General features: G+C 48.5%; 1 protein-coding gene across 1 annotated transcript; it reads left to right on the forward strand.

Moving 5' to 3' along the window:
* Positions 1-5,341: 5,341 nt before the first annotated feature.
* LOC149853446 (uncharacterized) lies at positions 5,342-17,790 on the forward strand. Its single transcript, XM_090027969.1, has 10 exons — positions 5,342-5,543; positions 6,972-7,196; positions 8,982-9,123; positions 9,426-9,549; positions 11,103-11,294; positions 14,874-15,011; positions 16,023-16,205; positions 16,322-16,516; positions 16,884-17,032; positions 17,604-17,790. The coding sequence occupies exons 1-10, from the start codon at positions 5,342-5,344 to the stop codon at positions 17,788-17,790; spliced, it is 1,737 nt and encodes a 578-aa protein (XP_089884095.1).
* Positions 17,791-17,885: the final 95 nt, after the last annotated feature.

Here is a 17,885-nt window from a genome sequence, read left to right on the forward strand (position 1 = left end):
CACCTGTAAGTGAAATAAACCTATTTTTAATCGAACAGACTGCTTGAGTGGCCTCCACCGAGAGAGAGGGCACCTTCATGAATATGTATCCAGTGTGCAAATTTCAGGCTTAATCCAGCAAACCTGCTGGGACTCTCAGTGACTACTGACCAATAAAAACATTGAGGCGGGTTAGCAAGTATCTCCATGGGGTTGTTAAAGCCAAGGCTGGCTGAATCGTATCTTGAAAAAAGCATGGAAGCATTTCATTCTGAGCAGAGAGCAATGAATGGGTCCCCTGGATCTCACGCCAGCTCCACTGTTGGTAAGAGTGAGGATCCCCACCTCTGTTTTAGCTGCATGTTTTTTATGGATTCAAACTTGAAAGATGCTGAGTGCAGAAGAGCTTACTAGCTTGCAGAACCAAGCTCCAAAGCAGCTGGTTTCCACTAGAAACTAATCCTGTTTGGGGCAATCCCATGCTGCTAATAATTACAAAACTAGGTCTCCTGTACTAAGGAGACAATCCTACACCAATTACACTTACACCCAATTCTACACCATTTTGCTATTCCCTGTAGCGCTCAAAGAACCTCCCAAAGAGGTAAAGGCCACTATCTAACCATTGTCTGATCATATATGTGTTTCCAGAAGGACGTTTCCACTGGTCAGGAAGTAACTCAGCTTTTGAATGTAACTCGTGTTATGGGACCCTCCTTAAGCCCAGTTGTACATCATTTCGCTATCCCCTGTAGCTCTCAAAGCACCTCCCAAAGAAGTAAAGACCATTCTCCCCATCTTTCTGGGGTCATTTGGCCCCAGCACTCTTTCCTGCCCAAGTACCTGATGATCTCTACGGTCCCTTCCAGCCCATAAAAACTATGAAACTATGAAAATGTCTCCCATTTTACTGATGGGAGAACAGAGTCACAGAGAGTGACAGAAGTGACATTCGTCATGCGATTGGCCCTTTGAAAGCACTCTACAGCTATGCCTTGACAGAAGTGCGTGGTTGCAGAGCGCTTTAAACGTGAACAATCGAAAGAAAAACTAACCCTCATTTAATCAGGGCTCAAATGAAGGTGCTTCAAAGCAGAGTGTCTTCATTAACTTCTGCCTAATTGGGGCTAGGCTGATTCAGCCCCGACGCTGGCTGCAGGATGGCGGGGAGAAGGTGGGGACGCAGCTCCAGGCTGGGGTTTGCCCAGCCTGTGCTGGAGGGGTGGTGGGTAGATTGAAGGTGCCCACAGAGAGGTGATGTGATCTAGCCAAGGTCCCCCACCAGTCCAGTGGCAGAGGCACCTCACCTAGCAAGCAGTGTAGGCAGGCAGCAACGTGTTTAGCATGCTATCAGCAAGTTGAGAGAAAAAGCCACAAGAATGATAGAGCTAATATTAAGCAAAATGCTTCTGTCCCAACACAGGCATGATGTTATGCTTAATAGCAGGTGAAGTCCACACTAATTCCTAAAGGCCACGCTCTCAACGCAATCTCGTTTTCAAGCTCTTAACTGAGGGAACAGCAGGGCAACATAAAGACATGAAAATAGTGTGTGAGCTTTTTGGGGCAGCAGCCGTGTTTCTGCCCTGCATTTGCACCCGGTGCTATGGGGCCCTGAATCTTCATTAAAATGTCTTAGCTTTACTGCAGGTCATAAAGTCAATTATAATTACGCTACCTGCTTTTGTGGGTAAAAGAAAACAGGGAAAATCCCAAGCAACTGGCATTTGGGAACCAGATGATAAGAAATTGTAACAGCTTATTTCCTCCAAATATTTTTCCTTTTTTTTCCCCTATATTATTACTTTTTTATTTTTTTGCTCTGATAGAACTTGGTGAAGTCATGCTACTGATTGGGAAACCTGTTGAGAGTAACTGAGTTTTGCAAATTAGCAAGTAATTGGATAAACTCAATTAAAAAATAGAAGAAGCCCAGAATGATGCATGACAAACTATGCCTGGTTCATTTATTTTGATAATTGTTGTTTGTTTTTAATTATTTATTTTCCATACTGTACTAGGGAGTAGAATGTAATCTATTCGGTGCAAATAATTATGTCTAAGTAATAGGAAGCTTCACTACAGCCTCCTCTGCTATTAAATCTTTACGAAAGCACAGAGAGGAACTGTTGCGTTTCAGGGTGAATTATAATGGTTATGAATACGTGGTATTCTGCATTGGTAACAATACTTCATATGTTAATACCACCTTTATTTGAAGATTTGCAAGCAGTTTTCTATGCTCCAAAACACCCCTATTAGTTAGGTTAATACTCATTTACAAATAAGGAAAAGCAATCACTGGAAGATTATGAAAATGAACCAAAAAGTCCAGTAAAAGCCGTTAGTATCTTGCTAGTGCTATCAATCCACTGTGGATCGGGCCCTACACATTTTGTTTCACGTCACAAATTGTGTCAGGGCACAGCGAGAGACTGAACCATGGGAGTCCCAGGCTCCTTACTATAACCGTTAGGCTTGCTGCCTCCGCAGCGTGCATGTTAACATGGCAACATCTCTCTAGAACTGAGCTGCGCATTTTCCTTTCAGATGCCTTCTTTCTACAGGATGACTCAGCTGCTAAACCATTCTTGCTGTTCAGTGCTCCTTCACTCATCAGCTAAAACTAGGAAACAGCAGCCTCCCACCCTTTCTGGAAATTAAAGGTGAATTTTCACAGTGCAGCCAGGAACAGGTCTCAACTCTCAGCTAGACAACAAAATTCAGCAGACAGACAGGGCCGGTGGCACCTAAACAAACATCATAGATGGTGCAAAGTGAATTAGATTTAAAAACTCTTTCAGTTAATAATGAAAGCTGGTCTCCTGCAGTGGTATAGCTGTGCAATGATCTTGTCAATTCTCCTAAGCAAAACAGGCTTGTATTTCGGATAGAAAGTGGCTTTGAGGTGGAGTCAGAAGGTGGCTCATTCCTTCCAAGTCAGTACTGAATCCTGCAATAAGGAAGGGGTGATTATGGTCATTTACTCACTCAATGCAGCTGATCAAATGCTTCTGATATTTAGATTATAATTAAAACTGAATATTGTTTTTGAAAGCCATGTTTTCTGGAAAACGTTCAGTAGAAAGTTTGGATTCATGGAAACCAAAAACCCAAACTGTTGCCTGAGACCAAATGAAAAATTACAGCTGGACATCTGCACCAACATTTTGGGGGTTTGAATTCTCACTTTTATTATTGTTGTTCTTTCCCCCTAGTGTCTACCCCTCTCCCCCAAATAGACACTTTCATTTTGGTCAAAAAACTGTTTGGGTTGTTGTTTAAAAACACCAGTGAGGTGAAAACATTGCAATCAGTTCTTCTCATTAAAAGTCTCCTGGGCAAGGAATATTGTTCAGTCCAAATATCACCAGCAAATTCTACTATGCTCTCTGTCATTCTCCTTGTCCATTTGGATGGATAAGTTGCTCTTCATTTCCTGTCCTAAACTGTTGTATTTGCTTTGTGCCATTAAACAGCTGCAGAAGGGGCTGCAGGTTTTCCCGTACTAAAATTTAGAAGCACTTTGGGGTCCTTGGAGATGAAATGCATGTCATTAATGTGAGACCACTGGCATCTCCCTTTATCTTGACAGGGTCCCTTTAAGTCAAAACTAGGGCTTCCTTTGTTTAATGCACAGGGTTTCAGAGGCTGTCACGTTTGGGATGTTTGTCATTCAAGCAGGTATCTCAGTGTTTGTGCCTGGTACATCTCTAGTCTGTGAAACCCATTCTCCTCTCTGCATTCAGAATACAAACGTGGAAAAAGCTCCACTTTTATACAAACCAGCCTCTCTCTGGACCAGGACCCAGCTATTCTGGGTATCAAATCATCTGGGCCCCCCCACACCAGCGTGTGTTCGTAGGCTGATGTATTTATTTGTTTTTAATATATCTATTTCTCATATTATTGGCTTGGAACATGATCCAGATGGGTTTATTGCTTCCAAAAACTGACTCAGCCGGGGTCCCATTCAGTTAGTCCAACACTGCCACCGTCTGGTGCTGCTCTGGCTTTTTTCCATCTCTTGTCAAGGAGCAAAACTCACATTTCCTTGCAGTTCGAATCAGGGCAAAAGGAACCACATTTTGTTCTCTGCTTTCTAGATCCTTAAATGTCCTCTCTGTCTCTAGGAACTGGGCTGTGTCTGAAGTGCCCCTCTGGGTATTTTTGTCCCGCTGGAGCTACTTACCCCCGCCCATGCCAGCCAGGTACATATAATCCTCTGCCAGGGCAGGATGAGGCCACAGACTGCAGACCCTGCCCAGCGGGTAGAGCTTGCACCCAGGCTGCCTTGACTCAGCCAGACTCAGAGTGCATGGTGGGGTGAGTACCGCTGGCTCTGTGACGCTTGTTTTAACCTTTTCAGGTTGGGTGCAGAGTGTGCGGCATCTTTCATTTGCCACATGTCATTCGGCTTAGTATTGCAGCATGTGGGGAATCAGAAACCTATTTAAAATGCAAGCTCTTTGGTAGTTGCACAGCACCACACACACTAGGGTCCTGGGTCCAAATCAGGCATTACCACTGTGCAAAGGATAGTAATTAATTGTGGCTTCTCAGTGAGTGAACCCCTAGCATGTACCTCCACAATTGCTAACATGTAGACCTTGCTGCAGGGTGAGGAGGTGTGAAACAAAACTGGCCCATTTGTGGTTTTTTGTTCACTGAAAAAGTATTTCCCTGAACAATTTTAAAGAGGTTTTTTTTTCTTCTAATATTTGTCTTGAATATTTTTGTCGAGGCAGTAGAAATGTTTGCGTCAGATGGTTCTGCTTTGACAGAACTGTTATTTGAGGGAAAAGAACAATGCTGTCAAAGTACTTAAACCTGTTCTGCTGACTTCCCTTGGGTGAGAGACTCCAGAGAACACACAAGAAAGTAAAATAAGAGCTTTAGTAAGGTGTAAAGGAAATACAAGGGCACAGCCAGAGCTCCTTCTCCCGGGACGAGGTAGAGCAGCAGACTGCTTTAAGTTGCATCATTCAACCAGTGGTCCAGTCTGGGAGCCCTGGCCCTGGAGCAGGATCCCATCAAGCCAGGTGTGACACAAACAGAGAACAGAGATGCTGTCCTCCTCCTCCTCGGCATACGCTCTCATACGGCTGTCCTTCCTTGTCTGGCTATCCAGAGATAGGCTGCCCTGTGTTCCTCCTACACAGCGCACAAGCGTCCTGACCCCGCTGCCACCAGCCAACCCTTTCTGTATGTCCTTTTACAAGATTCCTGCCCCCAAGGCAGGAGCTAAACTCACCTCAGACCTCCCCAGGAGTTGCCAGTCTTGCCTGAGCAGCCGTACTCGCTCACATCAGGTGCCCGGCTTCATTTTAGCTGCAGGACCCTCATGTTCTGGGAAAGGGGGATGGAGGAGCTCTGCTCTGTCACGTCGAAACTTTTGAGCCAGCTGGCTGGGCTCTGTTTTGCCAGGCATGTGTGCCCACTGGGTTCCTCCAGCCCTCATGCTCCCAGCAACGCCTGCCCTCCAGGGACGTTCACCAACTATTTGCACCTTTTTGACAAATCCCAGTGTGAGACGTGCCCTGCCAGATTCGTCTGTACAAGAGGTACGTGAATCCCTGGACCGTGGGTTTCTGCAGGGGTGGCTCAGTGCTTTGTGGCACTGAGGGTGGGGAGCTTTTCTCGAATGCCGGGGGGTAAAGGAGCCGAGTTCCCCTTAGCCTGACAGGGGTAGCCTTGGGTAAGGGCAGTGAGCTGTGCTCCTACTTCCTCAGTGCCATGGAGCACACTGGCAAGTCCCACAACACTGCACTTAGCACTTCCACAGACTGAAGTGAGTGCCCTGCCAGATGGTAGTGCCAGCAGAGAGACCTCTCCCTTCTGTGGGCAGCTCCTACCTAAGTTAGTGCCCCTTCTGCATTCGATCTGGCTTTCCTGGCATTACACCCGCAGCTGCAGCTCTAACACAGCATGGGTTGTTCTCTGAGCCCCGAGCAGCCAGGAATGCAATCCCAGGTCTTCATGCTTCCTCCTCCTGATCACCACGCTGGCTTTGGGTGTGGGAATCTGGAAGATCGCTCAGCTCGGTATCTGCCAAGTGGCTTGATGTTGTACCAGTCTGATAGTGCTAATGAGCACAGAGATGTAGTTAGCTATATTAGTCTGAAGTCAAGCAGAAAGCAGGGTAGATTTGCACCTTATAGACTAACCTACGTAGAAACAATTACATTTTGATACACAGTTGAAATACAGCTCAGGAATTAGGATGTTTATTTGCTGTGATGTTACAAGTGGTACATGTATAATGTAGCATCATTTAAAACAACCTCATTTTCACATCTTACGGCCAGGAATGGTTCCAAATGCTTTTAGGCAGCCCTACCTCTGGCTGACCATAATTTTATCAGTCATAGTTTGCTTGCTTCCTGTTCTTAGAGTGTGTGTGTATGTGTGTCTTAGGCTACTTTGGTTAGTCTATAAGGTTCAAACCTACCCTGGTTTAAAGTTATCGTAGGGTGCGTCTACATGTCGCCGCATGGTAACATTGCCATGGCACCATGCTCTAGTACTTCCTTTCAGAAGTACCAAAGCACATTGCAGTACAGGTGGTTACTATGCCATGTGCAGATTTCACCACTACATTGCCAGAGCAGCATGCTATCCCAGGGGGAGAGTGCAGCTACAGCAACACAGCTGCCAATCACATGTAGACCCATGTGATTGCTATGTTGCCATAGCACGCTGTATGGCAATGTAGCAATGCGCTACCTCGCCGTAGGGCAACATGTAGACACGCCCATACAGAGCTTTTCATCAGCAGATCTTAGAGCCCTTGAAAAATAAATTTGGTATTATTGTTCCCATTTTACCTATAGGAAAATTGAGGCCTGGAACAGTGAAATGACTTGCTCAAGGTCAACCAAGAGACCAGTGGCAGAGTTAGAAATAGATAATTCAGGTCTCCTGCATCCCAGTGTAGTGCTCTGTCCACTAGGCCATGCTGTATCCCCTCATGCTTATCTCTGTGTTTGCAGGTACAGGAGGGAAGCAGAAACCGCCAGCCCCCTGCCCAGTTGGTCACTACTGCCCACCAGGCACAAAGTATCCAACACAGTACAAATGTGCCTCAGGCACCTGGAGCAATAGGGCTGGCCTGGCATCAGAGGGTGAATGCCTGCCCTGTCCCGCAGGATGGTTTTGCATGGCAGGAGTTTCTGTCCCTTCAGGGAGATGCCGCGCTGGGCATTACTGTCCAGAAGGTAAGTGCTTGCTTTGTGGAGACGGGGGATTATCTGGGTTTGGTGCCCTGTAAGTGCAGGTGATAATTTCCACGTATTTGTTCATTGCCTGAATTTGCTCAGCCAATGTTCTGCACCAAAACGTTTTAGCCTGCGAGTTGACCCCAGAAAACCGTCTGTGTAGTCGGCATTCAGAGCTCCCCCTGTGTGGATCAGGCATGATTTCATGCCCATAATTGCATGAACATAATACTTAGAGTGAAATATTGGGTGCAGATGCTCACGGCTCCAAATCGCTGCAACACCGGCTGCCTGGGGCAGGGTTTCATAGTTTCTAGGGTAGGAGGGGACCTGAACAGATCATCTAGTCCGACCCCCTGTCATGGCAGGAAAGAGTACTGGGGTCAAACGACCCCAGCAAGGTGTTCATCTAGCCTCCTCTTAAACACCCCCAGCGTAGGAGCCTGCACCACTTCTCTTGGAAGTTGGTTCCAGACCCTAGCCGCCCTGACCGTGAAGCAGCGCCTCCTGATATCTAACCTAAACCTGCCCTCTGCCAGCTTGTGACCGTTATTCCTGGTCACTCCTGGCGGTGCGGGGGAACAGGGACTCCCCCAATGCCTGCTGGTCTTCCTGACCACGTCCCCACACTGCCGGCCCAAGTTCATCTTGGAGTCAATGATGACCCCCAGATCCCTTTCCACCTCCGTGCTGACAAGAGGGGAGTTCCCCAACCTGTAGGTATGGTGCCGGTTGTTCCTCCCCAGGTGCATCACCTTGTACTTGTCTGTGTTGAAACCCATCCTATTCTCATCCACCCACCCCTGTAACCTGTCTAGGTCTGATTGTAGCCTGCTGCATCCTTCCAATGTGCCCATGTCCCCCCACATCTTAGTGTCATCAGCAAATTTGAACAGGGCGCTTTTTACCCCCTCGTCCAAATCGCTGATGAAGATGTTGAACAGCGCGGGCCCAAGGACCGAGCCCTGGGGGACCCCACTGCCCACGTCCTTCCAGGTTGAGAAAGACCCATCCACTACCACCCTCTGGGTGCGGCCCTCTAGCCGGTTGGTGACCCATTCGACTGTGTGGGTGTCTGCACCACAGTCCCCCGGTTTCTTAATGAGAACGGGGTGAGAGACAGTGTCGAAAGCCTTCCGGAAGTCCAGGAAGACTATGTCCACTGCTACCCCTGCATCTAATGATCTGGTGATCTGATCGTAAAAGGCCACCAGGTTGGTCTGACAGGACCTGCCACTGATGAACCCGTGTTGGTTGCCCCTAAGCATGCAGTCCCCTGCTGGCCCCTCCTGGATGTGTGCCAGCATAATTTTCTCGAACAGCTTGCCTAGGATCGAGGTAAGACTAACTGGCCTATAGTTTCCTGGGTCCTCCTTCCTGCCTTTTTTGAAGATGGGAACCACGTTGGCCCTCTTCCAGTCCTCTGGTACCTCTCCAGAGCACCACGAGTGCTCATAAAGCTGTGCCAGGGGTCCCTCAATGACCTCAGCCAGTTCCTTTAGTACTCTAGGGTGGAGATCGTCTGGGCCGGCTGACTTGAAAACGTCCAATCCCTCCAGAAGCTCCCTAACTAAATCCTCGCTAACCCTTGGCCTAGGTGTGCCTCCCCCAGGGCCCGAGGGGGGCCCAGCAGGGAGGTGGCTGTCCTGGTCCCTACTTAGGAAGACAGAGGCAAAGAAATTGTTAAACAGGGTGTCCTGCTGGTCTGGAAAAGGACCCTCTGCTTCCCCTCCTGGAGACAGTGGCCAGGCTTAGGCTCTGCATCACCTCTGCATCTTTGGACAGGTACCTGGACAAGCACCCAGTTCCCCTGTCCTGCTGGTACCTACAGCACCAGGATGGGGAATGGTCGCGTGGAAGACTGCGCAGCCTGCCCCGCGGGATCGTACTGCGGTGACGGGACTGCCAAACCGGTTGTGTGCCCCATGTAAGTGGAGTGCATATGGTGCAAGGGGACCTGGACCCAGTTCTGTGGCTGTGAGTGCTCAGGGGCTGTAGTAGGACCTCAGGACTCTCCCCTGTCCCAATGGGCCCCAAATCTGTGCATATCAGAAGTGTTTGTAAGCGGAGAGCTCCATCTTAGCCTGCATGTTTCTAATGGGGGGGGACTCGTGGGTGTGTGAGGTCGAGATGAATTTACTCAGTCCCTCTGTGTTTCCTCCTGTGAAGCCTCCAAAGGGAACTGCTGTCCTTGGTGACTCTTGTTTCCTCCGCTCCATCTTCCCACAGGGGCACTTTCCGTGCTGAACAAGGAGCAAAGGCAGCTGAAGACTGTATCACTTGCCCTGGGGGCTATCACTGCCCTGAGCTGGGCACCGTGGCTCCCCTAGCCTGTGGTTCTGGAAACTTTTCAGTAAGTGCCAAGAGATTCGTGGGAGCTGCTGTGCAGCATAAAGATGGAGTAATGGAAGCTGCAGAGCAAGTCCCTCACACCAGGGACAAGAACGGTCGCTGCCCCTGAGTTTCAGGGCTGGGTATGCAGCGAGCTTTCTCTAATCATTTCCCACCGCTGCCCTAATCCTAGTGGTAACAAGAGTGGGAGCCTTAGTGTAGACAAGGCCCCGATGCTATTGCTCTCCTGCCCTTCTTGGAGCAGATCAAGATGACACAGTGGTAAAAATGCTGGTGGCATCTACTGCAACCAGAGTGAAGTGGTGGGAAAGATTAAGCAACCTGCAGACAGGGCCTGAAAGTGGAATCGGTTTGTACTGTGAGACTGGGAAGCAGTGGACGAATGCTGTTGCTAATTTAGCATGAAGGCTGGGTAGAAGAGTGACCGGCAAGGAGAAGGCCTGGTATGTCGGGGGCAGCGTGTTGGGGCCAGCGGGTCTCTGTGCAGACCAGTTTTCCACAATTATGAATGCAAATCTGAGGACCTGCACAATTGCAATCCAATTGCCATGGAAATAACCTTCGCTTTAAAAGCGCCAGTTGTGTTTGTTCCCCCCCACACCTCCCGCCGGCCCCATGTGGTTTTGTGGCTGTTTGTAATGTTGATGATTCTCCCTGTCATTGTCGGCACCGTGCTGACAGGGAGCCGACACCTCTGCTCAGCCCCTGCTTCTTGGGGAGTAGCAGATTGCAATGGAATCAAATATTCATTTGGCCACGGAAGGTAAAACAATGGTGTGGCTCGGGGAGGGGGACAATGGGCGAGACAGCTATTCTCACACACAAGCACTGTGCCTATTCCTTATTTATCTGCTGCTAAACTGTGATGAATAATTCTAGTGATAATTACCAAATTTCCATATTGATGGGAAACGGCACGTCACTGCTATCAAATCTCCCCACTATCTCCATCGGGGCCAGGCTTCTATCGCTGCTGAAATTTGGTAATTATCACTGGAACTGTTCATTAAGATTGTCGAGGAGATAATATATGAATGGGGGTATATGGGTGACAAATAGACCCAGATTATCTCCCGGCTGGGAGGGGCTGGATTTCTGCACTCCTCTTTTTCCCTGTGCGCTGGTGAAAGGTGTTGGACGGACAGCTCTGGGGACCAAAATCCCTTATCCACACACTACGGGCAGTGGGAGGGGGAGCTTCCCAATTGTGAGGCTCAGCCTTTCCTGCCTCCAGGGTCTATCCGCTGAATTACACGCTGCTTGTTGTGCACCGATTTCCATTACGTGAGCTCTGACAACGGAAGCTGTTTTTCCTGCGTGGCTTTTAGGGCTACCTTGGTGCTTTCTGTAAGAACAAGGGTTTGTCATGGTGTCTGCAGGCAACATTTCCACACTGCTGCCATGTTTTGTGGGCTCTGTATTTCACCAGCATGTGTCCCCAGGCTGGCTGCATTTCTTTGCCAAGTGTTTTATGCTGGGACGTGCTTGCAAAGTGCTTGGGGGATCTTTTTTTTGTGCTGTCAACATGGGAACTGTGTGTCTCCTGTGCTGTAGGACCCAGGCTCTGCCTCCTGCTTGCCCTGCCTCGTTGGGCATTACTGTGCTGGGGAGCAAACCAGCAGAGAGGCCATGCTGCTTGTGATGGTTTGCCCAGCAGGCCTGCTGTGCCCGGAAGGACAGGCGGTTGCTCCAGATGCCAGCGGGAATGCTTGCCCCAGAGGATACTACTGTCCCCAGGGTGACCTTGTAAGGAGATCAGCTTTGGTTACTGATGCTTCCCACTCTCTTGCTGTGCTGGCTTTGCCATTGTGAGCATGAAGTGGGTTTGGTCTTGCTTCTGCAGCCTTTGCGGACTCCAGGCTGTTCAACTTTGTTTTTCTGGCTTCTGTAATCTCCTGGAGTTTATGGCTTTTGTGGTGCTTTGCTGTGTGCAAGGCTGTTGATAATATAAGAGCCTCAGTCCCTTTCTCCATCTTGCCTTGCCACTGCATTTTGCTTTCTCCTCTAGCTGCCTGCATGCCAGCCAGTGCCTGCCACTGCTCCAACCTATGTTGCTCATCCACTTTTCAGTCCCTTTTGGGGACTGTAGGTAAGTTGTCTACAGAAGACTAAGTTAACACACATCTAAAAGGAATGAATTGTTGTTCTCCTTCCCCCAGCCTCCTCTGCCTGCCTGTCCCCATCAGACTACAGCCTGATTCTCATGTGGTCCCTTGGGGCCTGGTTGGAGAACACCCAGGGCATCGTGGATACTGGTGCAAAGAAATACTAGAAATGTTGCCAATTAATTGTTCTAATTCAGTGGAGCCTATTGTCCTAGTTATAATGCTGCATCTTCCCACCACCACCTATGATCAAGGGAAGTTTAGGTTAGATATTAGGAAAAGTTTTCTTTCAAGGAGGGTGGTAATGCACTGGAACAGGTTACCCTGAGAGGTGGTAGACTCTCCATCCGTGGAAGTTTTTAAGACCTTGCTAGACAAAGCCTTGGCTGGCATGATCCTGCTCTGAGGAGGGTCCTGCTTTGAGCAGGGATTTGGACTAGAAAGCCTCCTGAGATCCCTAATTTTGTATGCTTCTATGATCTCTAGGAAAACACAGCAAGTAATGCAGGTCTAATAGAGACCAAGTTACTCATGAGTTTAGGTTGTTGCCACCTTCCTCAGGGTTATCCAGGGTTGGTGGATTTATACGACGTAACATAGAAAAGCAACTCCTGTGCCCGAAATCCAATGATAAAATACAAGACAAATTAAGCATACAACGTGGGATTTTCCACTTTTACTGCTGAGGATAGCCTTGTTTTTTGCTGTTTGCAGAGCAGAGACTTACAAAGAAAAGGTAATCAGTGACTGAAGAGGAGAGTCCTGTTTCATATCTGTTCGAGATGGATGATGATAAATAGATGTTTAGAATGATGAGAATAATTTTCTGGTTAAAAGTGTAAAATCATTTTCTGAAGGGTGTAGGAATGAATGGCATGTGGGCTAAAGAAATATGTACATCTAAGATACCAACAGGAACTGTGCAGGAGATGGAAATAGATACCAGGATAGTAGTGGATATCGAGTACTGGACATGTATGTATTTGGGGGGGAAAAAGGGTTAAGGGGGGGAAATGGAAGACACAGCAACGAAAAGGTATTGTGAGAGGTTAACAGAGCTGTGGAGAGCAACCTGCAAAATATAATTCAGGCAATAAACACATAAGTCCTTCCTGTGATATGGTATTCTATTACAGTGGTAAACTGGATGAAGATTGATCTAAGGGAGTTGCACAGGAGGACAGGGAGGAAGGTAACACTGTTTAAGATAATGAGCATGAACACAGAGGTGGACAGGCTTTATGCTGACGGGAAGGATGGAGGGAAAGGGCTGAGAGCAGTTGAGACCGTCAGGGAACATATAATGATAGCAAACTGTATGAGAGACTGAAGGCAGGCTGGCTGAATCTCGCATCAGCTTCCAAAATGAAATGAGGAATATACTCCTACAGAGAGGAAGTCATTAGGCAGAAAATAACAAGAGAAATGGCAGCAGAAATTGATGGAAAAAGAAACTACATGGAGAGGTCCTTTAGAAAAAACTGCAAAATGAAAGTGGCATTTTATAAGTGGCTTGTCAAAAGACGATTTAAAAGAGAAACGGAGGGTTTAATTATGGCCACACAGGAACAAGCTATTTACAAGAAATATGTTAAAGCAACGATAGACGGGAGGAAAGACGCAAGCCCAGGACACAGCATATGTGGCCAGGCCCTGGGGACCATCAGTCATATAATAAGTGGATGCACCGGGTTGGCTAGAGGTGTGTATAAAAATACAGCATGACAAAGCTGTCAGCATTGTTCACTGGGAAGTCTGCAAGAAGTATGGACTGCATGCAGGGAAGAAGAATTACCTCCATTGGCCAGACAGTCATAGGGAATAAGACTGTAAAATACCATGAGGTTTTTTTTTTCCTCCAGTCATTACTGCTCTCAAAGTGTATGTGAAAGAGCCAGAGATTGTGTTCTCTATTTGATGAGCGTATTCAATTGAAAATACAAGAAAAGATTGAAAAATATGATCAATTATAGCAGGAACCAAGGAAAATTCAGGGCATGAAAAGTATAAGCATTATACCAATTGTTTGTGGTACATTGAGATTTTATTCAGTGCTGCATATATTGGAAATTGGCTCTATTAAAAGAGCACGGATCCCTCAGAAAGCAGCATTGACAGGCTCCTTTAAAACACACAGGGAGGTGATAACATTAAAAACTCACTGATTCCTTGGTCTAAGCTAGGCCCACGTTAGCTATTGTTTCCCCACCACACCCCCAAGATCCAGGGTGGGTGAAGTGGATTAAATAATAATGAATGAGAAGGGGGGAAAATCTAACTACAATAATAGGCACCACTATACTAGAGCAATTGCTACCCCTGCTATTGATAGTGCTTGTATGAGGACAATGACGATGAGCAAAAAGATGATTAGTGGTTTGGGAAACATGACTTGGGAGGAAAGGTTGGAGAAACTGGGGTTATTTAGTCTGGAGAAGAGCGAGCAGGGATTTGAGTACAGCCATCAAATACCTGAAAGGCTGTTACAAAAAGGATGGAGATAAATTAGACTTTATGGCCAAAGGGGACAGGAGAAAGAGTAATGGTCTGAAATTGCAGCAAGGGAAAATGAGGTGGATATTAAGGAGCACTTTCACACTAAGGTCGGTTAAACATCGGAGCAGATTCCCTGGGGAGGGTGTGGCATTCCCATCCTTGGAAGTTTTTCGAGCAGGATGGACCAGCACCCGTCTAGGTTGGTTTAGACGGGGATGTCCTGCCTTGAGTGGGATGGACTAGAGGCCTGTGACCTCTTGAAATGCCTCCCAGCCCTACTTTCTCTGATGCCTAGGAACTCTAGCCAACCAGACACTGGCCACGACCCTATTTTGCTAGTGCTCTAGAAACATAGCGGACAAAGCGGGACCCTATCCCAAAGAGCTTGAGATGCTAGACTCCATACTGAGCTTTAAATAAGGCCTCTGCCATGGGCTTTCACCCTCTGCACTCTGAACCTCTATGGGGTGTCATCTCAAGCTTTGCCCGTGGCAGATGAAGATGCAGTCACACACCACCATTAAATGAATTGCAAAATTCACTTCATGGTGAATGCAGTGAACTGCTGTTTCCCTCTGCCCCTCCCATTGCTGCCAGTGCTGGCTCCTAGTAACCTTCTTCCAGATGCTTGTCCCAAAGCCCAGAGTTCCTTCTCTACATGTCCTACCACAGATGTTCACATGGTGGGATGTGTTTCACAGTGTACTTTGCACCTCCCTTCCAGGACTTCCCTGCTAGACCTTGCCCCAATGGAACCTATGGTGAGCAGCGGGGTCTGGGCAGAGCTGATGAATGCTTGCCATGCCCTTCAGGGAAGTACTGCTACCAAGAAGGGCCAACACCTCAAGGAATCACCCATCCGGTGAGTAATCCCCCGTCCCATGCACCTTCCTGCAACTTCTCAAAGAAGAGTGATGCTGGAGTGGGGGCACTGGTTATTGGGTCTGCACTCCTGCCTTCCTATGCACCGGGGGCATTTGGCCTGTGGAAGACTGCTTGAGTGCTAGCCATTGATACCTTTGCACAGCTAAGGCGCTTTGGCAGCTCTTGTATGACAATCTTGTCTTCAAAGCCCTGGGATAGTCAGATTAGGAAGAGCTGGAAAGAGGGAGCCTCTACTAAAAGCAAAATAGGTAGTGTTTCACTAGCCTGGGCAGAGCCATGCTTAGATTTGAGGGAGATCCCTCCCAAAGCAGCACTCCACTCCCAGGCCAGGTTACCCTTTGCCTCCCACTGGAGGAAGAGTACCCTCCCCAGAACATCTGGTACCAATGCCTGGAGTAGATCTAAAGAGCCTGCAGTGGGCCTGGGATTCACAGGCAGCACAAGGTTAGTGTCCTGCTCCAAGGTTGCCTTGTTTGCACCATCCACTGTCCTCTCTGTTCATTCACCCCACTATACACCCATGCAATATGCCCTGTTTTCCCTACTTCATGCATCCCCTGTTTCTAGCTCTACACTCTGTCTCTTCACCCATACCTTCCACCACCAAACTCCTTCCCCTCTACTGTGCACCAGTCCCCACACTTTGTTTAAATATCTACATTGCGTTGCGAGAGCTGGACCGAGTCTTCCAGGGAAGCACACTGTTAGCACTCAGCAGAGCAAGTACTCAATAAATGGCCATGGTGTCTGACCATTGACCTAAAAAGAAACCCCTAGGGCCAGCATTTTTATTTTAATGTAACCGGCTTTTATTTTCTCATTTTCTACCGGGCTCTCGCAGCTGAAGAAGTGCCAGGCTAGTTCTGATCCTGGATGATGTTCAAGTCTGTTCTTATTTTATCTGAATGGATTCCTCCTCTCCCCCCTCAACTCCAAACAGCAAAGGCAGACCCAACACTTACAATCCCCTTCTGGTTTTGCTTCCTAGACTGGAGACTGCCCTCCTGGATACACATGCCCACCAGGGACTGGATTCCCCTCCTCCTTCCCCTGTCAGCCAGGCTTCTGCTGGGACAACTCCACTGGGGACGGAGGAGACACGTGCAGAACGTGTCCCGCAGGGCACTATTGTGACTCTCCTGCCATGACCGAGCCCAAGCCGTGCCCGGCTGTAAGTATGGTCATGCTCTGGTGAAAGGGGAGGGCAGGTTTGAGGGTGGGCTGTGCTGAGAAGCCTGGGGGTGGTGTAAGTCTTTAACCCTGTAAGAAGATGGCTTTGTTTTGCAGGGCTCTTACTGTGTCCAAGGCAGTTCCCATCCTGAGCCCTGCCCGGAGGGCACGTACAGTAACAGGAAGGGGCTGGCTGGCCCACTGGAGTGCAGCCCATGTGGAGGGGGCTTCTTTTGTGCTGAGCAAGGACAGACAGGCCCAAGTGGCCCCTGCGAGGCAGGGTTTTACTGCTGGGGCAGGGCCCTGACACCAGTAAGTCACAGGGGGGATTTCTCCCAGTTGGGCTCCATCCCAATCTGCTCCCCCTTGTTGACCCAGGCATCTCAGCTCTATGACCCTTTGAATGATTTCTGTCCTTCATGACAAGGATTTCTTGCTGTCCCTGTTGGTAACGGGAAATGAGCCTTTGCCTTCCCAATTCTCCTGCACTGGCCCAAGGCTGCAGTGTCTAGGCTGTGGACACGACAAGGGAGCGTTTGCACACAGACAGAAATGCTGCCCTTGCAACTCGAAGAGGAACGTGCTTCCATCTGTCTGTCTACCCCGAGCCTAAGCCAGGAGGTCCCCAAATCCCTCCTTTCTCTCTCTCAGTGTTTAAGCAATCTCTTTCCCATGGCAGCTGCCCACTGATGGAGTGACTGGCGATACGTGCCCTGCCGGAGCATACTGCCCTCGTGGCTCCCCCTTGCCGATACCCTGCCCTGCAGGAACCTACAGTAATGCGAGTGGGCTTAGGAGCCTGAAGCAATGCTTGGACTGCCCACCTGGGTGAGTTGCCCCTTATACAGAGCTCTCCTCCCTCAGTTTACAGGCCTGCAGATTTGTTGCTCATTTGCTGAAAATTGAGCCATGCCATCTCCAGGAGATCTGCAGAAAGCCCAGTTAACCACACGAGCAGCCCCTCAGGCTACTCATCTGCCTGTAGTTAGATTTCCAGACTGTCCAATGTAGGACACCATGAGCTAAAGACCCTCCCCGTAAGTCCATGCTGGTTCTCATCAGTGGGACACCATTTGCCGGATAAATGGAGAGGGATATTTATCCCATTGTGCTGTGTGCTGAGTTCCCAGTGACAGAAATGAAAGTGGGGCACAAGATTTTGAAGGACGTTGAGTGGCCCGTATAGTGGCTGCGAGAGTTCATCCTCTATTACCTAGATATCAGAGGGTGAACACACATGGAAGAGGCAGAGGGTGAAAAGTGATAAAAAATAATTAAATTGTGGAAACGATGCTCAGTTTTGTCATTCCAGCCACTCAGGAGTTTATTGTTTTAAGGCAATACTTTCCTTTGGAAAAATCAGCGTCTTCACTGAGGACATGTGTTTTTCCAAGCACAGGCTATACTGCGATGGGGCCAACAGCCAGGCTCCCACTGGACCCTGCAAGCCTGGCTACTTCTGCACCGGAGCTGCCAAAACTGCTCTTCAACAGGTGGCCATGGAGGGGCATTATACACTGGCAGGAGCTTTCAAACCAGAACCATGCCCTCTGGGGAGTTTCCAGCCTGTAAGTACAGCCCTGTAAGGTACAACCTCCTTTGGGTCCACAAAGCCTTCAGAGTTGTGGTAAGGTGAGCAGATGTTGGTGAGATGTTTGCTTTGGACCAGATACAACCTTCA

The sequence above is a fragment of the Crocodylus siamensis genome, chromosome 14, assembly GCF_052110815.1.
Source record: "Crocodylus siamensis isolate JL-2025a chromosome 14, ASM5211081v1, whole genome shotgun sequence".
NCBI lineage: Eukaryota > Metazoa > Chordata > Crocodylia > Crocodylidae > Crocodylus > Crocodylus siamensis.